At 39.5% G+C, this 25,732-nt stretch overlaps 1 protein-coding gene across 2 annotated transcripts in view; it reads right to left on the bottom strand.

Moving 5' to 3' along the window:
* LAMA4 (laminin, alpha 4) overlaps positions 1-25,732 on the bottom strand; it is a 229,742-nt gene that overhangs the window by 110,402 nt on the left and 93,608 nt on the right. The window contains exons 3-7 of one of the 2 annotated variants that reach the window (XM_006879028.1): positions 19,398-19,522; positions 13,426-13,506; positions 5,406-5,620; positions 3,428-3,523; positions 1,105-1,256 (exon numbers count right to left, since the gene is read on the bottom strand). In XM_006879028.1, coding sequence (XP_006879090.1) covers positions 1,105-1,256; positions 3,428-3,523; positions 5,406-5,620; positions 13,426-13,506; positions 19,398-19,522 — 669 coding nt within the window. The remainder of the gene's footprint in view (positions 1-1,104; positions 1,257-3,427; positions 3,524-5,405; positions 5,621-13,425; positions 13,507-19,397; positions 19,523-25,732) is intronic. The other variant, XM_006879027.1, reaches the window with a different exon arrangement.

Here is a 25,732-nt window from a genome sequence, read left to right as displayed (position 1 = left end):
CTTGTGCTTTGGCTTCTCTACGCTCCAGTGCAATCTTCAGAGTTTCTTCTGACATCCATTTTGGTCTTTTCTTCCTCTTCTGTCTTTGTAATGATGTAACTGACCGAAGAGTGTAAACGGTCAGTTAACTATTATTGTTTGGAAAATATTTGTTGACTGCCCTAGCAACCTAAAATTCAGAGACAACTCAAATACCTCTTCAGGCCTAGATATTGTAAGTTAAATGATAATCATTTGTTTTTAGCTATTTCCTGCTCTCTAGTGGTAAGAAGATGCACTGCAATCCTGAGGCACATGGTTTAAATCTGCCAGCTACTCTCCAGGAGAAGGATGGGGAATCTCCCTCTGTGTGATTAACTGCCTCTGCAAACCACCTGGAGGGTCAGCTATAGGTTGGTTCCTACTTGATGGTATACAACAACAACAACACGACAACATTACATATTAACCCTTTAGCCTATGGGGAAAAACAGAAGATATAAATGTGTACGTGTGTGCATGCGTGTGTGCACTTTTGAATATATGCTTATGTGTCTGCATGCATGCATTTGTATGTGTGAGACAGTGTGTGTATGAAAGAGAGAGAAAGAGAATATAGAGAATATAAACTCTTTAAACATGAAGAGAAACAGAGCATGTGACTGTTCATTTAAGAAAGAGAGAGAGAGTATAAAATGTATCTGAGAAGAAAGAGGGAGTAGGGAGAAAGACAAGGAAATATTTAGAGAAATTCCTCAAAATCGTGTAAGTTGAAGCTAAAGCAATGAATTAAGTTTGTGATAATTAATAACTCATTCATAGTTTTGTCTTGGATCCATAAACTCTATAACCATATGATTTTGGATAGTTTTTATAGAAATGAAAGTATTTCCTTTCCTTCAGTAGTTTTCTACATAGATACTAGGTATTTTTAGTAATTTTATTTTCATTATAGTCTTATTATTAGAAACTTTCTCTTAGCTTAGGTTAAAATCAACTCCTCATAGCCTAGGTCTAACAAACCATAGTATGAATATGCAACTCAGATATACCAAGGAAACACAGAAGGAATGATTACAGAAAACAGAATGAAGATAGAGTTAAAGCTGCCACAAGGCTCCATACTTTGAGGAGGTAGATGGTGGAATTCATTTCATTCACATGCCTCTGGGCAGCAGCACCAGATGACACACTCAGCAGACCAGATTTGCTTTCTTCTATTGAGAGTGCTGCTAACCGCAGGTCATCTGTCAGATCCCAGACACACTTGTCACAGCCTGAAGGTACAAAGGGAAGGTCAGGTCTGTAAGTTCAAATCCTGAAAGCCATCAGTAAGCATGCTTCTTTAAATGAATGTGCATTTCCTTGGTTAATATTATTTTTGTTTTTGTCTCCTGCGGATCTTGGGTCTTAGAACTAGTTCTTATCCTTAAAGATAAAGCAGAGCCTGAGATGAGCCAAACTGTACATTAGGTGCCATGTTGGCTTAGGACATAATATAAAACAAGACTTGAACACAGAATGTAAGTTTACATGAACAAAAATAAGCACTGTATTGAATTAAGAAAGGTGGGTAAAAGGGAAGCTCTGTCTACTTTTTCTTTTTTGTGTATTTTAGGAAAATGTGTTTTAAACTACACATAACAAACTAGAGTGCAATTCAGTCACATTAATTACAATCACTATGTCATACAACCAACTATCCACTTTAACCATGGGAAGCCACTTTGGGATGCCTCTATTCATTTGAGGTTCTGACCTTTGATTGCTATCTCCCTTTCCTAAGTCAGTATTCAGGTGTTAGCACTGAACCTACACCTCAAACTGTCTTCTTCTCTAGAAAATGGATAAATGCAGATGAAAGAGTTAATGGTTGTTAATATGTTAATTTGTTACTTGATGTTTAAGATGGTCCTAAGCACTCTCTCAATGTCAAGAAGACAGAGTCTCAGCACTGGACCAATTGGCAGCATCAGGATGGATGGTGAAGAGATTGAGATTGTTCACAGCTTTAGTTTGCTTGGGTCCACAGTCAACACTCTTGGCACCAGTAGCCAGGAAATTAAAAGGCGCATTGCCATGGGAAAGTCTGCTGTTAGGGACCTCTCCCAAGTACTGAAGAGCAATGGTGTCTCTCTGGAGACTAAGGTGCGTCTGATACAGACCGTGGTCTTTGCTATCACTTGTTATGCATCAGAGAGTTGGACAGTGACTAAGGAGAATAGAAGGAGAATGGATGCCTTTGAGCTGTGGTGCTGGAGAAGAGTATTGAGAATACCATGGACTGCTAGGAAAACAAACATTCATCCTGGAAAGGGTTAAACCTGGCTGCTCCTTGGAGACAAGGATTCTAAGGTTCCGTCTAACATTCTTTGGACATGTTGCAAGCAGGGACAGGTCCTTGGAGAGGGACATCATGCTTGGTAGGGTGGAGGGACAACGCAGGAGGGGAAGGCCCCCATGAGGTGGATTGATTCAGTGACTGGGATAATTGGTATGGGAGTGTCAGAGACAGTGCAATTGGCACAGGACAGAGCAGAGTTTAGGGCTGTTGTACATAGGGTTTCTATGAGTCACAAGAAACTTAACGGCACTTAACAACAACAACAGGCACTCTCTCAAATGGATGACTCTTCGGCTGGAGGCCAACACATGGCTGATAGGGGAAATACTTAGCACCCGATATGTGCTTTGGTGTTCTTAAAATGATCATGCCTAGGCGGCCACTCCTTCCACCAGTATGCAAAGTGTGTCCTGCTTGTGCCTCTGATGCTGTGTTACCTTCTTAAAAAGACATTTCGCTTGTGTAGATAATATTGATTTCTTGTGTCCAGTGAAACTGGAGTCATGAATTTTTTTGTTGTTGTTTTCAGGAGGAGGTTCCTAATGTTAAAACAATATCTAAACTGAAATTTCCTTTTTTATTTAATAGTTCATGATTTGATTATCAAGAATGGCAGAGAAATCTAGGAAAGAAAGATGGTAGCTTCAATTCAGAAGGCCTAAATATTTTTATTTTGAGTCCTACTACAGAGTTGTTGAAATTTGGGAATTGTTGTTTTCTTTCTTATTATCTCTGCTCCCTGAGTGTTTGAGAGCACTGTCTACGTGTCGTGTTACCCAGGATTTTTCAGGTAATACAGAAAAAGAAGCTAATATGAGATGTGTCTTTGGGAATTATGTTTCTAACCTGCTTTTGCTTACCAAATATGACATTGAGTTTTAAGACCTGACAAAATGACTTTTCTAAATCAGAGCTATTTCAGTGTAGACCACCTCTTTGCCAATTGGTACCAGGTAAACCATCAAGTGTCTCTTGTTCAAGGTCTCCTTACTTGAGGCGCAGACATGGTTAACACCGGGGCTGTATCACATAGCGCTCCCTAATCCCACACCTGCAGCATATTAGAGAAAGTGGGGTTAGTCAATCATGTACTGTTATTTTTACTTATGACTGGGCAGTCCATGCCTGTAGGGGGTTCAAAACTTTCTTCCAAGCATTCTCCAGTTACACTGTCACAAGGGCCTCCTCCGCAGTTGCATACTGTGGGAAACAAAAACAAGAAATTAGAGACTCATTTCATAAAGCTTGAAAGACAGCAATGTTTTCATGGTTTCTAGAAATTCTGGTTATCAGTGTATAATTTTTGAATTGAGATTAGACATATTCTTTCTTAAAATTTGATAAAATCTATCATATAGAGGTTATGTCCCTACCCAATTAGGCTCCAGTACAGGTAATTCTACTAATTCCACATGCTCTGTGAGGGATAATTCTGATAATCCCAAATGCTTTATGGGAGGAAAGGTTAGAAAATGCAGACAAAAGGAACAGAAACCCAGGATGGAAATGAGGAGAGTGCCAGCACATTGTGGGCAATGTACCTAACAGTCCTTTGTCTATATCTAGCCTTCCTGCCTTCTCCTCATTGCTTTGAGGCAAGTGTCTTTTTGATCTCATACAATTGATTTTTTCCTAAGGAACACTTTTCTCTCAGGTGTTATTGTCTATTTTATGGGGCTGTTTATTGTTTCGCTTCCTACAATGGCTTCTGTTCTAGTCCAAAGGGCATTTTAGAGCAATCGTCTTGGGGGATGGGTTGTCTAGTCTCCAAGAGACCATTAGATCTGGTCTTTTGGGGACCATTATGGTTTTGCTCTACATTTTCCTCCCATTCTGTCTGAGACACTGTGTTACAGCTTTATAGCTTCTAACATTAACTTCTAAGAGTGATTTACATACTTGCAGTTTAAACATATGTCTAGTAAATGTTTTGAGAAAAGAGACATCAGTGTTTAACACCACGACTCTGCCAGCACTCTTTCTGATCAATTTTTCTTTCAGCTTTAACCGGATACAGAATACTCTCATCTTGCTGCCATTCTTATTGTTAATCCTCTGTGCATAGTTTTTCATAGGCATGTTTACTTTTATTGTGACTTTGGCAGATCAAACACACTTCCTTTTCAATTTTAAGCTCCTGACTTAATATCTCTTCAGAGACAATCGATATTAGAGGCAGAATTTACCACACGAGCAAGCTATTCCTTCCTTTCTCTGTTCCTCCTCTAAGTCACATAAGAGCAAGATATAATCTTTGCCTTCTTATATTCACCGAAGAAAAGAACTTAAGTTGGCCTCTGAAGATCTTCACCATTGCTGGTGAACAAATTGTGGAAACCATGATTAAAATGTGTACATTTCAGTTAAAATCTAACCAGGAATATTTCCTATATTATTCTTTAAATCTTTCCTTGGATAATTTGAAATAAGGGAAGCTGATCAAATGTTTTCTTTAATTAGTTAATCCATTTTACCTAAATGCCAACTTTATCAAGCATAAATCAGAAAAAAGGACTTAGCATGCAGGAGAAGAAAACATTTAGGTGAATTTCATTCAATCATCTAGTAAAATAGAGGCAATCCATGAAAGTTGGTTTCTTGGATAATAATTGAGAAGACAAATTGAAATGGTGGGAGTTAATTTGTACTAGTGCCTCAGGGCTCAGCCTAACAAGAGCAGAAATAGTTTTGTATTCTTGTTATGTGCTAAGGAGTCATAACTGACTCAGAATGTCCCCTCCAATGGGCTTTCAGAGGCTGCAAATAACACAAGAGGACACTGCCCATCTTTTCTCCCAAGGAAAAAGCTTTTGGTTCAAACTACTTGTCTTTGGGCTGGCCGTACAACTCTTTACTCACTAGACCACCAGAGCTCCCTAATTTTTCTGGTAGCCTTCATAAAAATATTTATTCTTCATCAATTTGCAATACACATTTCTAAACATATTTTTCTGGAAAAGCAAGGTGGCACCAGCAATATGTCTCCAAGAGAAATTCTTTATCTGCATTCAGTATTGATGAGTGTTGGCGCAGTCATGTACATGCTGGCCAGGCAGTGAGATCAGGGTTTATCACATCGTACCTGCACAGTTCTTGGCTATCCTGGCGTCCCCATAGTAGCCAGGTGCACAGCGTTCACAATGGAATCCAGTGGTATTGCGTAAGCAGTTCCTACACTGGCCAGTGACTTCATCACAATCTTCAAAGATCAGATTGGGATCTGAGTTCCCACTGCAATCACATTTCTTACAGGTGCTTCCAATCAGTAAGGGGTTTCCATAGTAACCCGGAGCACATCTGAAGGGGAATCACACGGTAAAAATTTAGGATTCACAGTTTTCCTTCCTTTGTATCTTCTTTGCCTCCTAGAAGAAAGCTACGATGAATATTTGTGGATTTTTCTCCCCAAATCCATTCCCACACTCCCATCTGCTCAGAAGACTTGACCGTTGTTGTATAATCTCAAGTCAGAACCAACCCATAGTTGACTTTCTAGTGGGTTTTCAGAGGTAGTAAATCACACAGGAGAAGACTGTCCATCCTCCTGCAGAGCAGTTGGTGGATTCGAACCATGTTCCTTTGGGTTGGCAGTACAGTACCTTACTGTTAAGTCACAAGAGCCCCCTGTGGATTAGAATTCATTTTGCAGGAACCACTCATAGTATTTGAGGTCATTCAGTTTGGGCAGCTTCCAGATGCAAAACTGGATTTAAATTAGTATACGGACCAGTAATTCTGGTCATTCTAATGACTGGTGTGCATGGCTGGCACATGATTTGGTGGGGCCAGTATATTACAATGTACTTAAAGAAAAGCACAATAGGACACAGCTAAGAATTCTCCTGGACAAAATGTTAATAACATCTCCGTGGAGAAATATTGGTTTCTATCATTATCCACTTTGTCACAGTGAATTGTTCTAATAACCCAAGTCTGAGCCAGTCAATGGCTGAGAATCTTCTGGCCAAAAGGAATGGACTCTGGAAGGATTCAGTTGGAACATGGCTCAGGGCTCTTGTCTAAGGAGGTGGGAAGTCATTCTTTCCATTTGCATGTGAGGGAAGAGGCATGGAACACTCTCAGCTGCTGGCAGCCATCATATGACTGAATGAGGCCAGCCTGGACATCAAGTACAGGACAGAGAAATAGAACTGCAGCCCAGATTGCTATCCTTCTGGACAACTGAGATGTGTGAGCCTACAGAGGCCAGGTACCTAACTGTACTTGTGGTGTGAGCCATAGCTGCTGGTTATGCCAGCTGGGCCCTGAACAGGAGAATCTGCCAAGTGGGAGAGTGGGGATTGAATTCCATCCAGCCTTTGCTCAGTTTGCCAAGCTGTGAATTCTGGGTATGGCTGCCTCTGCCAGGGGGAAGAAATGCCTTTTTCAACTTTTTATCATCATGCCCTGCATGCCGGCAGAGGTCCTGGTGCGTGGGACTTGAGGCCTCAGCTAAATTCATCCTTGCCAGACTGAGCCTTGAGGGAACGAAGGGTGTGTGTTGCCAGATTTTCTGTTTTTAATGGAAAAAGTAAACGTTGGGTTTTTATGTGAAATCTCAATTTTTAAAGTTGGCTCATGCTGTGTAAGACTGCTATAGAGGCCAATCTATACACATGTGCAGTTTGTGGGTTCTCTTCTGCTGTGGATCCTAAACCTTTGTAGAAGATTGGCTCACTGGGGCCAGAGGTGCTATGGGTGTGGCTGGGAAGACCTTGTGGCCAAGAAAGAACTGGATAAAGGTCAGGAAGAGCAGTCAGTTCTCATGTGAGAAAGGAACATTTCCCAGTGTGATGGAAACGGAGGTGAAGGAAGTCTGTTCTGGGGTCAGAGTGCAGCATGGACTACAGGCTGTAACCCTGAGACATGGGTGGGGTGCAGAAGACCTGGACATGCACTGGGGAGTGGAAAGAGAAGGAAACCAGAAAGACTCGGCCAGTAATAATATGAAGAGTACATTTTTTTTAAAAAAAATGTTTCCACTCAGAGGATCATGACTCAGACTATTGGAAAGATGGAGAAATTAAAGAAATCATACTCATAGCCTAACTAAGACACTCAAGCCAAATCACTGTTAACTAGATCACGTGTGTATGTTATGGCAGTCTTTACGACTCTGTTTCTTTTTTGTGTGTGTAGTTGTGATGATGACGTTATGTAGATTTTTAGGCTTCTTTTTTGCATTGTCTCTCATAACTGCATACACTTTCACATAGGTGAGATTATTTAATGAGTGTACACACGAAAGAGTGGGGTGGGCCATGTCAGCCTGGCTCTCTGAGGCTAAGGGGCTTCTTTGGTTTTTTAGGGTCATGTAAGTAGGCTGTCATAGCACTTAGACTTCTCTCCCTGAGCTGTTCCCTTTGCTCCTCCCTGGACCACACTGATACTGCTGTAAATGAATGAGTGGATTCATCCAACAGAAGGATAATTCATGTCCATTTTATGTACAGGATGGAGGGAGAGATAGGAAGAGGAAAAACACATAGTTCATGCTCTGCAACAACAGGAAATGAATCAAACATAATCACACATAATATTGTGGACTCCAGGAATAGAGAGCTAGGAAAAGATTAGAATGAATATAAATTCTCTGTAACTCACAAAGAGTCATGCCAAGAGGAAATGTTTAATGAGTTTTGTCATTCACAAATTTCCGTATCTTTATGCTTCAGATATATAGGCTCTCTGGTCTGTAGGCCAACATAAATGATTCCTCTTTGGGACACATATATGGACAGAGTATTTTTGTGTTGTTTTGGGGTTTTTTTTTTATTTTTTTCTCTCTAGTGTTGTAGTATCAACAATCTGCGTTATGCAGATGACACAACTCTGCTCACTGAAACTGAGGAGGATCTCATGCACTTACTGCAGGGGGTCAAGGACTGAAGCCTTCAAAATGGACAGAGGCTCAATGTCAAGAAGACAAAAATTCTCACCACTGGACCAATCGGTAGCATCAGGATGGATGGTGAAGAGATTGAGATTGTTCACAGCTTCAGTTTGCTCGGCTCCACGGTCAACACTCTTGGCACCAGTAGCCAGGAAATCAAAAAACGTATTGCAATGGGAAAGTCTGCGGTTAGGGACCTCTCTAAAGTACTCAAGAGCAACGGTGTCTCTCTAGAGACTAAGGTGCGCCTGATACAGGCCATGGTTTTTGCAATCACTTGTTATGCATCAGAGAGTTGGACAATGACTAGGGAGGATAGAAGGAGAATTGACGCCTTTGAGCTGTGGTGCTGGAGAAGAGTATTGAATGTACCATGGACTGCCAAGAAAACAAACAGATTCATCCTAGAAAGGGTTAAACCAGGCTACTCCTTGGAGGCAAGGATTCTGGGGCTTCATCTGACATACTTTGGACATGTTGTAAGGAGAGACAGATTTTAGAGAGGGACATCATGCTGGGTAGAGTGGAGGGACAGCGCAGGAGGGGAAGACCCTCTACGAGGTGGATTGATTCAGTGACTGGGGTAATCGGGATGGGTGTTTCAGAGGCAATGAGATTGGCACAGGATAGAGCAGGTTTTAGGGCTGTTGTACATAGGGTCACTATGAGTCACAAACTACTCAACGGCACATAACAACAACAACAAGTGTTCATCAGAGAACTTTGGGGCCCATCCAAACAGAACTCACACCTGCCGCCTCTGTATGTATCTGGTTCAGGGGGTTGATGTTGTTGTTAGGTGCCATCTATTCAGTTAGGACCTCTACTGACCCTGTGAACAACAATCTGAATCTTGCCCAATCCTGTGGCATCCTCATGATCTCGGTCATGCTTTCTCAAAATCACAGACGCTTTCCCCAATAAAGTCACTTTTCTCACTCTGTTTATTTCACATTTGGTTTATACAGGTTATTTTCTAGTCTACCACTATTTTATGTCAGAATCTTAATCAAAATGAGAAACGACTTTGAATCATTCTGTATTTCAAGGACATCTTTTGGTGATAGGTTCCAAGGCAACTCTGGAATCAGTCTACACATCAGACCCTATAGATTTTGCAGCCTAGGTACACAAAGGTTTAAATACAGCCATCTAAAACCCTTTTCTTTTACAGAGGAGGAAACTAGAGTTCAGAGGAGCTAAATGATTTGCTCAGTGCTGCTTGGCTCACCTCTATTGTGATACTCTTAAGTTTAGTATTCTTTCTACTCCTTTAGTCTCTCATTAATGAATTTACAATTAAGTAATCAATTAATGGCTTTAAAAGGTAAATAATAAATACTCTCTATGTGCCGAAGTCCTGACTTCAAAAGTTTATAACACAGGATATAAAAGGACAGTGATTGGATTTAGATAGAGCACTAGAGCCCTATTCCCCTGGAGCCTGGTCTTATTTTCCTTCCTTCATAGTCCCATTTCTAGTTATACTGATAACTTATTTCATTTAGGGAAAACAGAATTGACAAATTCATAGTGGAAAAAACCCCCAATAAACTGTGGCACATGACCTTTCTCATTTTAATGATGTTTTTCAGCAAAACAGGGACATAACCCCCTCCCCACATCATACAACTGACCTTTGATATATAAATTATAAGAATCACCTGGGGTTCTTGTTAAACAATACATTCTGATTCTGGAGTGGAAAAAACATTCTGTATGTCTGGGGTGGAAATGAAGATTCTCAGCAGAGGATCAAATTGGGATTTTGAAGTCCAGGCACAGAAACACCTAGAATGTACTTGGCTTGTTTAGTTTTCATTTTTTGTTTGAAATAGATATCCACACAAATCAGGTTCCTGCTTTGAAGTTTCCATGTTGAGGTCCAATTTCATAAATACATTCAAAAGATGGATTAGAGAAAGTTTAACTCTGACAATTGAATAACTTGGTTGTTAAATTCAGAACAGAGCCTCACGCTTGGTGGATTCTCAGGGTCAAGTACAAGGGTGAAGCACTGTAGCCACCGCCTCTTGGATGACCCTATCTCTCCGTGTGAAAAGGACTACTCCTTCCACTGCATTTCTCTTGTTGCTCTTCTATTTAGAACAACAACAAAAACCTAATAGCCGTGGAATTGATTCTGACTTATAGTGTGCCAACGTAGAACAATGCTCTATAAGGTTTTTAATGACTAATTTTGGGGAACTAGATGTCTAGGCCTTTCTCCCAAGATGCCTCCTGTAGACTAAAACCACTCACCTTTAACGTAGCAGCTAAACATGATAAATTTGTACTACTCAGCGTCTCCTTCATTCCACTAGCTTGGAGAGTTCCTTGACAACCAAGGACCACATCTTAGATATATTTGTATCCTGATCCCCTCTACCAAACTACATGTGGAGAAGGCTCAATGAGGTCATTTACATTTTGAAGAAGAGTTCCCTAGATTCCAAAATGAATTTGTAATGAAAAAGTGCTCAAGATATATACTCTTTTAAAGTATTAGAAAGGTTGGATAAACAAGGATAAGGAGGAGAGAACATTGCTCCAAGTGAATCTCCCTGCACACAGGAGAGACAAAGGCTTTAGAAGGAAGTCTTACTCCAGTGTTCTTTGTAGATGTTGCCTGCTCTCTGAGGGAATCTGGCAGTAGATTAATATTTTTCTCTTCAATACCAGAGGCTCATCTAATATATTCATTGTCAAGGTTTAATAAAAGAAAATATTTTAGAAGGCATTTGGGAAAAGCATAGGAAGCAGCCCTAGCGATCTATTTCTTAAATAACAGGCTTTGAAAGCCCTATGAACACTAGAGGAATGAGGATAGTTAGAGTAGGGTAGTGGTAGAGCCCAGATTAGAAGTCAGTTGAAATGAGGAAAAACAATAACAAACATCATTTAATAATTTGAACATGGCATGCATATACTTGAATGTTGGAAAACTGGAAATTGTTAAAAATGAAATGTCTTGTATGAACAACACACTAGGCATTAGTGAGAGGAGATGGGCCAGCGTTGGACACTTTGAATCAGATAATTATACGGCATACTATGCAGGAAATGAAAAATAGAAGAATGGTGTTGCAATCATAGTAAAAAAGCCAGCTTCAGGTTCTTTCCTGAAATACAGTGTTGTGGGAGACAGGACAATACTCATACATACAAGTAAGACCCGTTAATATGACTATTAAACTTATCTGTACCTCAGGACTATTCTTCATGGCTGAGCCAGCCCATGGAGGCTGAGATGACTTGACTTCTTGGGAGGTCTAGCATTTGTTCAGCAGGACCTTAATCAAAACCATTAACTCTATTTTCAGTGGACTTCCCACACTCATTGGCTAGTAACACTGCTCAATCATTATCAGGCAGAAATGAGCTTAACCTCACACATAAAGGAGAAAAAGCTCCCTGACTGATTAACAATCTTCTCAAACACCCACTGAGCCAAGTAAATCAGGTGCCTCCTGTTTTTGAGTCCTCCCATATGGAAATGTAGAATGGGTGTGTCCCTAACATTGGTCAATTGGTTACCCCTCCTAGTGGATACAATACATGTGGGCCCTCACCTCTTCTCCTGCTTTCCATCGGTCTTACAGGAAATAAAAAACCCCACAAACCCTTAGTAAAAAGTTATGTAGTAAATGAATTAGTCATATTTTTACACATGTATCAATCATAGTTACAATGATCTCCAATTGTCAGTTGTTGTATGTTGCCATGACACTGGAAAGCATGTCACCAGTATTTCAAATACAAACAGGGTAATCCTTGGTGGTTAGGTCTCAATAGAATTAACTTCTAAAAATTAGAACCTTGTGGAACCAGAAAAGAATGCTGTTCAACTCACTTGGTTTGGACACACATCATCAGAGAGGATCAATCTTAGGAGAAGGACAATATATTTGTTGAAGTAAAAGGCTAACTAATGAAAGCGCTCCTCAGAAGCTGCAATGATGGGCTTGGGCATGCTGACAAGACTGAGGCTTATGTAAGACTGAGCAACACTCTGTTATGTTGTACATAAGGTCACCGTAAGTTAGTTGATTCTATAGTAGCTATCAATCTGCTTCTCCAAGTGTAGAGATTTTTCTCTGCACCAGAGGGTTTAAAAGCTTTCAAAGTGTTTCAGAACTTCTCTTTTGAGAGATGGAAGATATTTTTGTTAGAAGCAAGATTAAGTGTAAGATTTATATGGTAAGCCTGGGCTGAATTTCAGAGGCATCTTCAGGTGACACTGTGAACACATTATTTCTTAGGCAAGCACACTGCCAATGTTTGACTTGTTTTTAATGAGTATCTCCTGGCCCTTCCCTCCATATCTTTAAGGCACTACATGGTTTAGTTACCTAATTGCAATGTGTGGCCAATGTTAATGATGTTTCTGTTCAAAATGAGAATACTTTTCCACGAGATCCTTAGTGAAATCTGCTTTAACGTCCAAAGCTGAGAGTCACTGACAAAGTGAAGAGAAAGGGAAATATCATCATCCAGTAGGAAGACTCACATCCTTTGGGGCCAAGGTCTCCCCCATATGAGCAAAGCCACAACAACGGAAAAGGATTATTAAGAGTAAGTACCAAACTGGGATTCAGAAACCTCAAATGCTTGTGGAATTTGGTTACTTCACAGGAAGACCCTCAACAAGATAGAGTGGTGCAGTGACCACAGCAGTGGGCTCAATTATGTTAGAGATGCGGAGGATGGCACAGGATAGGACAGGGTCCAGATTTGTTGTTCATAGGGTCACTATCAGTTGTACCCAACTCTATGGCACATACAGCAACAAAATTAACCAAAGTACATGTCTTGCCTCATTAACTGAGGAAGGTTTACACTTAGTTATGCAAACAGTAACTGTAGTACCTGTTCTCCACAGTGGATAGAGAGCAGAATGCTATTAAGTCTGTCTATAGAATCTTATAAAAAATGTACATACTCAGTTTCCTTGTTCTTCTGATTTCTTAATGCTAGTCTATGGGTCTGTGTTGGACTTCAGGGAGCATATTATACTTTATTTTTGGGGTAAATGGCTTGGGGAAAATTCCTCAGGGAATTTTGAAATTTGGTCCCCCAACTTCTCAAATGAAGCACCCACTTTCACGGCTACTGAATGGGAGTGTGGCAGAGTGCAAGAAACAGAAAGCTTCCAAGAAACAGAAAGCTTCCTTTCTCCTCACGTACAAAAAGAATCTTATTAGCTTACCTTTCACAGTTGGGTCCAGCATAGTTTTCTTTACAAATACACCGAACAGCTCCATTTTTCCTGTAGCAGGACTCTGCAAAACTAGAATTGCAACAGAATATTAGGAATCAGTTTCTTACACTGCTGCAGACACTGCCTGAGAGAATAAAAACTAGGACAGAGTGGGAAAAAGTCATGAAAATAATGGTACAGTAGGGGAAAAAATTAAAACCCCACAAAGCTACGCTAATTTCTGAGGCAAGGGAAATGGAATATTGCTCCCCACATGGTCGGAAAAGTCTGTATCCTCAAATGAGTTCACATTATGTAAGGGGGGATGTGAAAAATTTTAAAAGCTTAAAATGAGTTTTGGCTCAGAAACTACACAGCCTGTGGAGGACGACCCGCTGGTCTCGCGTTCTGCACGAATCAGCAAGTCTCCTCTAATGGTCTTTGGAGGAAAGCAAATGGATGTGTTTGTTTTGTTTGAAGACATTTATAAAATCAGTCAGAAAACTATATGTACTTCTCTGTGAAACACAATATCCACAATTTATTTTCTCTAACAGTTTGGGGAAAACATTCCAACAAAACTACATTTCTTTGACCTTTTACCCTTTATTTCACTTGCTCTTATGCCCTAGCCGACTTAAAGAAATACTGTCTCAGAGCCCAGAACACAATCGGATCCCACTCATCTTTTCTTTGAAGGTGTTCCATCCAGCAGCCCTCCCACGGCTTGAAGAGCCCAAATATTTGCTGGTATCTGAGTTGTTTGCCTTTAGCTGATGTCCTGCTATTTTAAACAGATGACATTTTCCTTGATTGGAGAGATTACTATAGCTACTAGTAGACATGGAGGATGTCTGGCCAACCCCAAAATAAATAAATCAATCCTGTGTGAGGGGTGCCTCGGAACAAGTGTGCACTCACTAGTATCGGTGCTGGAAGCCTCAGAGGCAATACTAGTGAGTGTTCTCTTTTGTTTTGCATCTACACTGATAGTTTGTGTTTTTCTTATCTTTTTCTGTCTTTGGCGAGGGAAATGAAAACACTGTGTTTCTCTCCGCTCACTCCAACCAGTGTGGCGCCTGCTCCAAGTGGAAGGGAGCTTTCTGCTATTGGGAAACCCTTACGGAACCTGGGAAAACAGACTCAGCATTTTGATTGTTTAACTTTGTAAAAGCATCACTTCCTTTAATGATGTGGCCACTGTAACAGAAAAAAGCCAGCATTCCATTTCCCGGGTCTGTAGACTCAACTAGTGTAGTTTTCAAAGTGGAGTTCAGACCCTTAACAGGTCTCTTTCTAGCCTCTTGCCACTTTGGTTTCTATAGAAATTAACAACACATTTTTTTTTTCTTTTTTAAGTAAAAAGAGGCATATAACAACAGAAAGAGGAAATGCCATACTTAACTTTTAAGGAAATATTTGATTAGTATTAAAGATTGATTAAATATCCCAGATCAAAGATCTTGTCATACTAGAGAAAATAGCAGGTATTTCATAATTTTACGAACCCTTCCCCACTCCCACCTAATGCTGTTTTGTCATGAACAGTGTTTTCTCTTTCTTTTTTTTAACACGTAGAATTGGTTTTATAGCCTCTTGTCTGCCCTGTAGAAAGCTACAGTGGCTTAGTGATAAGGAACTGCACTGCAGACTCACAGATGGGTGGGCTCATATCAGGAGAAAGATGGGAAATGCCTTCCTGTGTAATTTAAAGCATCTGATAAGCTGCTGGAAGATCAGCTAAGAGACAGTTCTGATTTGATGGCAAAGAGAGAGTCTGCACTGTGGAGAATTCACCTTTCTTATCTGTTACTATGGACCTTACTGTAGAGCACATTTCCTAAATCCTTCAGCCACTCCTTTGAATCAAAGTTAGCTTCACATTTCCAGCCTTTCTTCACAGGGTCTCTGAGGTTGTATATCTTCGCATGAGAATGCTCATCTTTCTTCCATGCAGTGGCTGGTGGATTTGAACAGCTGATCTTCCAGTTAGCAGCCCTGTAGGCTATTCACTATGTCAGCAGGGTTCTCTACCAACTTGATCTAGCAAAGATCTTAATTACTATCTTAATGAAGATAGGAGTTTTTGATTGATTGTTTACTGCTGTTTCCCCAATACTTTGCTTTGTCTTCTCGAGTTTTCCTTTGAAATTTATTTAAAATTAAAAATTATATCTTAATTGTGCTCATGTGAAACCTATACCTAGACAAGAGGTTTTTGTGTGGTTATAGCAAGGGAACACTATATGGTTTCAATTAAGAAGTAAGTACATCAGGGTTGTATTCTCTTTCCATACCTATTCAATTTGTATGCTGAGCAAAGTATTCAAGAAATGGAATATATAAAGAATGTGGTATCAAGATTGGAGGAAGACTCATCAAAAACCTGCATTATGCAAATGACATGATCTTGCTTTCTGAAAGTGAGGAGAACTTGAAGCACTTGTTGCAGAATATCAAAGAAAATAGCCTTCAATATAGATTTCATCTCAATGTCAAGACAACAAAAATCTCATGGATGGCCAAAAGAATAACCAAACATGTCTAGGAGAAAGTGCAGCCAGAGTGCTCTTTAGAGGCAAAGATGATGAGGCTTTGCCTCACTTACTTCAGGCATGTTGCTAGGAGGGGTTATTCCTTGGAGAGGGACATGATGGTTGGGAAAGAAGAGGGTGGTGTAGGACAGGAAGACCCTTAACCAGGTAGATTAACATGGTGACTTCAGCAACGGTCTCTAGTGTGTCAGAAAGTGTGAGGATGGCACAAGATAGGACAAGATTCAAATTTGTTGTTCATAGAGTCACTATGGCTCATACTTGACGGTACCTAACAACAACAACAACATGTCACCAATAACTAGTATATGGCATATAATAAGTGCTCAGCAAATACTATTGAATGAATGTAGATGAGTTGTCTCAGTCCATGGGGAATGAGGTTCCAAATGCCTCTTATCTCAAAACAGAGTGTTGAGTAATGTAAATAATACAGTTCTGTCATGTGAATGGTGTAGTAAGATTGATGATGGGCAATACAATTAGGAGGAGTCATCTGATCCGATTTCCCTTTCTAATTCATCTGTTACTATCCAAAGAAACTTTCTGTAACTTAAAACTTATATTTTCTGAGTGGATATAATACAACATTTTCATTTATATAGAGAATGAGGAACACCTCTTTTTACAAGGAAGCTAAGTACTTGGCACATGGGAAACGAAGTCTATCCTTAGATTTTTGATAAACTGTTACTAAAATAGCTTGAGGAACCTCTGGTGGGGAGTTGTGCTATTAACTCAAAGGTGGTGTCTTTCTTGTGGCTGGAATCCACCAGCAGCTCCTCAGGTGGGCAGCCTCCTCCAGTGCGATGTACGGCCTCTGATGCTATGGCAATGAGGCTGAGTTTTTGTTTTTAAAAAGCAGCAGTGACGTCTACTTTCTAAACAACATGCCTCTGGAAACTCTATAAACTTTGATAAATGTCAATAGTTATGGAAAGGCTTCAGGCCTTTTGTTCATAGGGTTGCTATGAGTCATGCTCGACTTGATGGCAATCAACAACAACAACAACAACAATCCCTCTTTTACTGTCATAATAGCCAACCTTCCATTGGATTTCTGAGAGTGTCAATCTCATGGGAGGAGACTGTCCATCCTTCTTTTATTGGAACTACTGACAGATTTAAACCATGAGAAAAAAGTGACTTTTGGGTTAGTAACACAAGTATAAACAAGGCAGTTCTGGTGCCTTAGTGATACGGAGTTGCACTGCCAACCCATTAGCATGCAGTTCAAATCCACCAGATGTTTCATGGGAGAAAGAAGAGAAATCTTCCATGGAAGAAAGGACAAATGTTGGAAGTTCAGACTTACCAGATGCTTTGCAGAATAGTCTGCTTCCAAAAAAGTTATAATCTTAGAAACCACATAAAGCAGTTCTTCCTTGTCCTGTTCTGTCACTACAAGTAGTAACTGACATGATGGGAATTAATTTAGTAGTTTGCTTCACTGTCTTCACCAACCATGGTCCTTTCAAGGCCAGGGAAACCAGTGAAAACCTGCTGGAGGGCCAGCTATGAGTCTATTCTGAATTAATGGTACATGACAACAACAAAAATTTAAATATATTTAATAAAATATCCACCATCATGCAAGAGGCATGCTAAATATCTCATCAGACACACTAAAGACTAATATTTCAGAACAGAATACTAATGAACAATTAAGGGATACATCTAGATGAGGCAAAGTGAGCTTGTAAATCATGACACACTTGACTGAAAAAGAACAGACTATTTAATGTTCACATTTTCTGTTCTCACTCTCTCTCCCATCCATTTTGCACACATTATTAATGCTATCAGACATGAAAAATTGCAAAGCAAATGCTGAGGCAGTTTAATAACCTCTAAATAGAAGTGAGGGTGTTAAATGTCTACCTTCTTCACTGATGTTGGACTTGCCAAAGATCTGAGCTATTAGTTAAAATGTTATTTGATACTGATTTTCCATTAAGAAAAAAGGTTGATGAAATTCTGGTTGTCTATTCTTTTTATGAGGGGGTGTGTGTGTGTATGTTCAGAAGAGAAGCAATACTTTTCATAATTTTATGTTATTCAATGAAATCTTTACTACATCTGTGGGAAATATAAATATTACACCCATGGACCTAGAACAATGTATGACACAAAGACAGCATAATACGTATTATAAAAAAAATACATGCATGTCTTCAATAGAGATAGCTTCTACCTAACACCTTGGTGGATGCAAGGTACCAACCCAAATCTCCCACTCTTAGTTTACTCCTCACAGCCTTGATCAAGATCAAGGTCAAGATCAAGATCAAGATCACTAAAGATAAAGCTGAGAATAAGAGTAGATAAAGGAATCACTCTAAACTTGGTCTTCCTATTCCCCAGAATACAAAACAGAGGCATCACATGTGTCAGGATGAAAGGGTGCTCCATTGTGTTTTCATGGTTGACTTCCAGGAAATCAATTGTTAGGCCTTTCTTTCAAGGTGGCTCTCAGTGGATCGGAATCTTTAATGTTTGGGTTAGCAAACAAGTCTGTTAGAACGACATAGAGACTCAGTTCTTTCCACTTTGCCATTTTTAATTTTAAACCTGTCATCTTGAAGCACCATAAAATGGCCAGTCATACCTTTCCTGCCAGACTTGTGCACAAGTTTATACACATCATATGCTTGAATGAATTCCATTATTTCTATTTAGATGTTGGTCTGTTCTTTTTAACTTTTCATGCACGTCAAAACACAGCCAGGAGTAAGAATTAGGTTTCCTGGAAATCTTGTATGACCTGGTTAGCCTAAAATATGAATCTATGTTTTAATTCTGAATAAAAAACTTACTTGGCAGCCATTTACAGGGAAAGTCTACTCTGTGAGAATCAGAAGAAATAATTCCACTGAAAACATTATAACAAATCTGGTGGCAATACAAGGATCCCTAGGAGCACAATGTTGAAAAACCATTGGTTCTTTGCCAAAAAATTGAAAGTTCAAGCTCACCAGCTATTTTACAGAAGAGCAGATATGGTGGCCTACCTCCAATAAGATTGGAGCCTTAGTTCACCTTGGTCCTCTAGTATCACAACAAATAGGAATTGAAGTGATGGCAATGACTCTGTTTTTTTGCTTCATTGTCTTTACTGTTCACGGTCTTTGCAAGATCAGGGAAAGCTCAGAAAAGGGGAAAGAGCCTCACTTACAAAACTTGAAGGATTTCATTGAACTTATCATGCACCCTGGTTTAGTAGGAGCAGTCATTAGCTACTATATCACAAACGCTTATGGGTCTTAAATGAATATGTAAGCTACAGATCTTTTGTACACCTTTTGCAGTCTCATCTCGAGTATCTGTTTCGGCTGTTTTAAAAACCCGCTTAGAACTCTGCCTAGGCAAAGCAATTGTGCTGAAAAGCAGAAAAATCCAGAAAAGCCCCATTTCCTGAGGACTTACTTGGCCATGTAGGGCAGGGGACAGGGGCATGCCTGGCAGAATCGGGGCGCTCCCCTGATGGAATCTCCAATATAACCATTCAGACACCTTTCACAGTGCTCTCCTGTTGTGTTCCTCTGGCAGTTCTACGAGACAAAAGATAGGAACATTTAAAAGGATGCAATATCAGTTTCATAGACAACAAAGCCAGGGACTCAAAGTAAAAAGGGCATCAGATCTGGCAGAAGAGACGGTATGATCAATACTGGTCAGCTTAGAGGAGCCACACTGCCCCAAGTCAATGCTACAGAGTGTGGACAAAGGGCAAATGAATTAATCCTGGCTGATATACGCAATGTCAGTCTGGATCTCTCTTGAGAGTTTGTGTACAGAATATTCATCAGTTAGTCATGCCACCTTAGAATGAAAATTAGAATCACCAAACTGTGGGTTTTCCAGAAGTATCAGCATCCTGACTTAGAATCAATAGTCTATAAAAATTACTGATTGTGATTTCTATAGGTCACATGCTTACCTATGACAATGAGAACAATAAGAGTGTATGCACTTTGGAGGGAAAAAAAAGTCACAGCCTAAATGGTAGAACGTCCAAACACATAGCCTTTGAATTGTTTCCAGATCATGGTGACCTTCTGTGGGGTTTCTGAGGTTTTAAGTCTCTAGAAGAAGGCTGCCCCTTCTTTCTCCTAAGAAGTAACTAATGGATTTGACTCACCTATCTTTTGGTTAACATCTAACAATTAACATGTGCTATGTCACCAATTTTCCTTATAAGTGGAAATAAAACAGATTTAGAACATTCTGATAATGAGCTGATATTCTAAACATTTATGCACAAGAAATAGTAAGCACATTTGTTAGCATAATTTCTGCATTTACTGTGAGGTGAATAAAAACAAAATAGGTTGATCCTATCACCTGGAAGACCTGTTCATCATTCTATATCTGCCTCAAAATGTCCAGGAAGTCCTTTACTCCTTCCCCAAACTTTCCCTCCTCCTACTCCATATATTGTTCTCTTATATCTGTTTCCAGCCTCAGCATCTTATATCCCAACTATATTACCACCACCCAGACTGGAGTAGGTGCTTAGTAGCAGTTTGCAAGCTGATTAATTTCTAACTTGTTATGTTCCATCAAGTCACCTGAAACTCATAGCCACCTTATGTACAACAGCTTTGAAGCCTGCCTGTCCTGAGCCAATCTCACTGACTCTGACCCACTTGCTCTCATTGTCCCAGTTACTGTATCAATTCATCTCATCTGGCATCTTCTTCTCTTACACCATCCCTCCACCCTTCTCCAAGGATAGGTCCCTCCTGACCACATGCCCAAAGTATGTGAGATGGAGCTTCAAAATCCTAGCCTCCAAGGAGAAACTTGGTTTTATTTTATCTAAGACAGAACTATTAGGGTTTTGTTAGCAGTACATGATATGTTTAAGGCTCTTCTCCAGCATCTCAATTCAAAGGTATCAATTATTCTTCCGTCACCCTTAATCACTGTTCAGCTCTCTGATGTGTAGCAAGTAATTGCAAAGACCATGGCCTAGATCAGGTGCACCTTAGTCTTTAGACTGACATCATTGCTTCTCAGTACTCTGGAGAAATCCCTGACAGCAGATTTTCTCAGTGCATTTTGTCATTTGATTTCTTGACTGCTGGTGCCAAGTGTGTTGGCTGTGGAGTTAAACAAGCTGAAGCTGTTAATAACCTCAAGATTAACATTCTCACCATCTAGTATAGAATGGATTTCACAAGACAATATTAAGCTCACTGAAGAATATATAAAGAAATACCTGTCAACCTGAAGGCAAATGGTTTGAATTTACCAGCTGCTCTGCAGAAGAAAGATGCGCAATCCCTTCCCATGAGATATATTGCTTCTGAAAAGGCTGTGGTATGTCATCTATGAGTTAGTTCTGAACCTCTGGCAATGAATGGTTCTTACTCAGTTGCAGAATTAATCTTATTAACATCTATGCATAAGAGTTCAACAGAACAACTGTTTTTTTAGTGTTCTGTGGAATTCCCTGAGGAAGATAAAATGGGGCAGTAATAGGTTGAATCCTGAATTTTTATTTTGTCCTTATGTTTTGTGTTGGGATTCAAAATAAAAATCAGAGTGAAGCCCTGCATTCTAAATATTGGTCATGAATTAACTAACTCAATTTTTACAACAGTCCTTGGTAGACTTTTCATTTATCCTCACTTTGTATACAAAAAACAATGGCATAGAAAGATAAAGGGAATTTTTCAATGTTATACAGCTAAAAAACCAAAAAAAAACCCCAAACCCAACAAAGAAACCCCAACCCCCCCCTTCAAACTCATTGCTGTTGAGATGGAAAAAAAGAATAGTTACCCTTCCATTATATTACAAAGGTTGCAAATCACACAGGAGGTGCTGGTAGGGTTAGCAATAAAACTTCCTGTGGACCACACCATTGGAGCGAGTAGATGGTAAAAGTGCCACTGACAACAATCTAACCCCACAGCCTCGAGAAGAAAGGAAATTATAAGCCCAAAAGCTGAAATCAATGAGATAGAAAACAGAAGAACAATTGAAACCATCAACAGAATCAGGAGCTGTTTTGTTTGGTTTTTTTTTTTTAAATTTTTTTAAAGGGTCAATAAAATTGACAAAGCATGGGCAAACTTAACAGAAAAAAAAGAAGACATAAACAACTCAATTAAGGAATGATAGAGGTGACATCAAAAAGAAAAAGAGGTAATTAAAACTATAATGTCCAAATATTATGAAAAGCATGGTCTCTGTAATCACTTGTTATGCATCAAAGAGTTGGACAATGACTAGGGAGGAGAGAAGGAGAATTGATGCCTTTGAGCTGTGGTGCTGGAGAAGAGTATTAAGAGTACCATGGACAGCTAGGAAAACAAAACAGATTCATCCTAGAAAGGGTTAAACCGGGTGACTCCTTGGAGGCAAGGATTCTGAGGCTCCATCTAATATACTTTGGACATGTTGTAAGGAGGGACTGGTCCTTGGAGAAGGACATCATGCTTGGGAGGGTGGAGGGACAGCGCAGAAGGGGAAGGCCCTCTATGAGGTAGATTGCTTTAGTAACTAGTGTAATTGGGATGGGAGTGTCAGAGACAGTGCCACTGACACAGGACAGAGCGGAGTTTAGGGCTGTTGTACATAGGGTCGCTATGAGTTGCAAGCGACTCGACGGCACATAACAACAACACAACATACTCTGATATATTTGACAACTTAGAAGAAATGGTCAGATTCCTTGAAACTCATGCCCTACCCAGATTGAAATGGGCAGATATAGAACACTTGAACAGACCCACCACAAAAGGAGAAATTGAGTCTATCATAAAAAGGCTTCCCCACAAAAAAATTTCCAGACCAAATAGCTTCACAGCTGAATTCTATCAAACATTCAGAGAAGATTTGTCACCAATTCCACTTAAATTATTGAAAAAAATAGAAAAAGAACAAACACTCCCAGCGATATTCTATGAAGCAAGCCTAACTTTAACACAAAAACCAGGAAAAGATATCACCATAAAAGAAAACCAGAGATGAATATCTCACGATTATAGATGCAGAAATCTTTAACAAAATGCTAGCCAATAAAATCCAAAAGCACATTAAAAAAATAATTCATCATGACTAAGTGGGATTCATAACAGGTATGTAAGAATGGTTCCACATGAAAAAAATAATGTTATTTACCACATTACTCAAACAAATAACAAGAACCACATGATCTTAGAAAATGATGCAGAAAAGGCATTTGACAAAATCCAACATCCTTCCTAATTGAGACACTCAATAAAATTGGAATATCAACTGATATTCAACAAGGAAATAAAACTTATCGAATGAGTAAATTACAACCTCTTCAACAAATGGTGCTGGCAAAACTGAACTGCTACCTGCAGAAAGCTGAAACAGGATCCACCTCTCACACCATACACAAAAAATCAACTCAAGGAGGATCAGAGACCTGAGCGTAAAGCCCAAAAGCATAAAGCTCATAAGAGACAAACTGGAATCAAGCTTAGAAGGTCTAATCTAAAGAGATTGACAAAAACTTGCAGAAATGAACAATCTGGAGAGGATAAAATTATAAATAAAACCTTCTAAAGATTAAATCTCTGTGCTTAAAAAAACTTTTTCAACAAGGTGAAGAGAAAACCTGACTGGGAACAAACATTTGGTAATATCATGATAGACAAGGGTCTTATAACAAAAGTGTACAGAATATTCTGGCTTCCAAAAGAAATAGACTGGTAACAAAATTTCAAAATGGGCAAAAGACACAGAAAGACTTTTCATAGAGGAAACCATTCCAGTGGCCAAGAGGCATATGCAGAAATGTTCAAAATCACTGACAGTAAGAGGATGCGAATCAAAAACACCATGAGATACTATCTTACCCCAGCAACAGTGGGACAGTTTTAGCAGGACAGAAAGTAATAAATGTTGGAGAGGATGTGAAGAGTTGGGAACTCTCATACACTGCTGGTGGGATTGTAAAATGGTACAACCACTCTGGAAGAAAGTTTGGCATTTCTTCATAAAATTGAACATAGAAACTCCATATGGCCCAACTATTCTGCTACTAGGAATAAACCCCAAGGACACAGCAGAACTACTCACCATCACAACAAGGAGACTCAAAATGTCCAAATACAACTGACTGGATTGAGATAGTTTATGGTACATTCACACAGTGGAATACTATGTAGCATTTAGGAGCAATGATTTCACACACACACACACACACACACACACACACACACACACACCACACTACATAACTTCAGAGAGACTGGAAGTCATTATGGTGAGTGAACTAACTCAGCCTCATAAAGACAAATACTGCATAAGACCATTACTGTAAAACTAGAAGGATAACTAGTAAAACATGGATGGGGACGAAAGAGAGGAAGAGGGAAAACAGAGGGGTAAGGATGGGTAGGGGCTCAAACCACAAGATTGCACCATTTGGTGGGTAGAGGCATGGGGTGAAGGAAATGGGAAGCATCCAGTGGGGACCTCCTAAGTTTGGGTAATGATGGGTAAGGTCCAATGTTGATTGGTTTTATAAGAAATAATGAATGGGAATGATTGTATGAAACACAATATAAAGGAAGAATAGTGTGAAGCACAATGTATATGAATTTTGTGAGCAAACCAATATAAAATAAAAAAAAAAAAGATTGGGAAAAAGTTGCTTTGAAACTTAAACTCACTCTCCTGTGGCTATCTTAATAACTTCCATGTTACACTGTTTTTCCGGTGTTGTTAAGGAGAAACTTTGTTTTCGAAAATGAAGTAATAAAATGCACTAGAAGATGTTCAGTTATTTTGGCTATTATTTGAACTTTAAGTGAAGTGTGATTTGCAAGTCAAAGAGGAAAAGTCATCCTCATTAATTGCTATTGGTATCATAAAGGAGTGTTGTCACTATAGAAAAAAGTAGCAATTCCTCATAAGTTAAGCATAGAATTATCATATGATCAGTAATTCTATTCCTAAATATATATCCGGATGACATGAAAGTAAGGATTCAGAGATTTGTATGTCAATGTGATTGTAACTAACATTATTTGCACACTAAAATGATAGGAACAACTTAAATATTTATCACTGGATGTATGAACAAATCAAATATAGTATACATCTCTTTATTCAATTATAAAGACAAACTCTTATTGACTATGCAAAGGCATTTGATTGTGTGGATCATAACAAAGTGTGGCTGACTCTGAGAAGAATGGGAATCCCAGAACACTTGATTGTGCTAATGAGAAAACTATACTTGGACCAGGAGGCAGTCGTCAGAACAGAGCAAGGAAACACTGCATGTTTCAAAATTGGGAAGGGTGTATGCCAGGGATATGTCCTGTCTCTATACCTTTTCAACCTGTATGCAGAACAGATTATCCGGGAGGCTGGGCTCTATGAGGAGAAGTGTGGGGTCAGGATTGGTGGAAGATCTATCAAAAATCTGCATTATGCAGATGACACAACCCTGCTTGCTGAAACTGAGGAAGACTTGAAGTGCTTGCTTCAGAGGGTCAAGGACTGTAGCCTCCAATATGGGTTGAGGCTCAATGTCAAGAAGACAAAGATTCTCACCACTGGACCAATTAGAAGCATCAGTATGGATGGTGAAGAGATTGAGATTGTTCACAGCTTTAGTTTGCTTGGCTCCACAATCAACAGTCTTGGCACCAGCAGCCAGGAAATGAAAAGACGTATTGTGACGGGAAAGTCTGCTGTTAGGGACCTTTCCAAAGTTTTGAAGAGCAATAGTGTCTCTCTGGAGACTAAGGTGTGTCTGATACAGG

The sequence above is a fragment of the Elephantulus edwardii genome, unplaced genomic scaffold (assembly GCF_000299155.1).
Source record: "Elephantulus edwardii isolate Elephantulus edwardi_28Jun2011 unplaced genomic scaffold, EleEdw1.0 scaffold00002, whole genome shotgun sequence".
Taxonomy (NCBI): Eukaryota; Metazoa; Chordata; class Mammalia; order Macroscelidea; family Macroscelididae; genus Elephantulus; species Elephantulus edwardii.
This window is presented reverse-complemented; position numbering and strand designations above follow the sequence as displayed.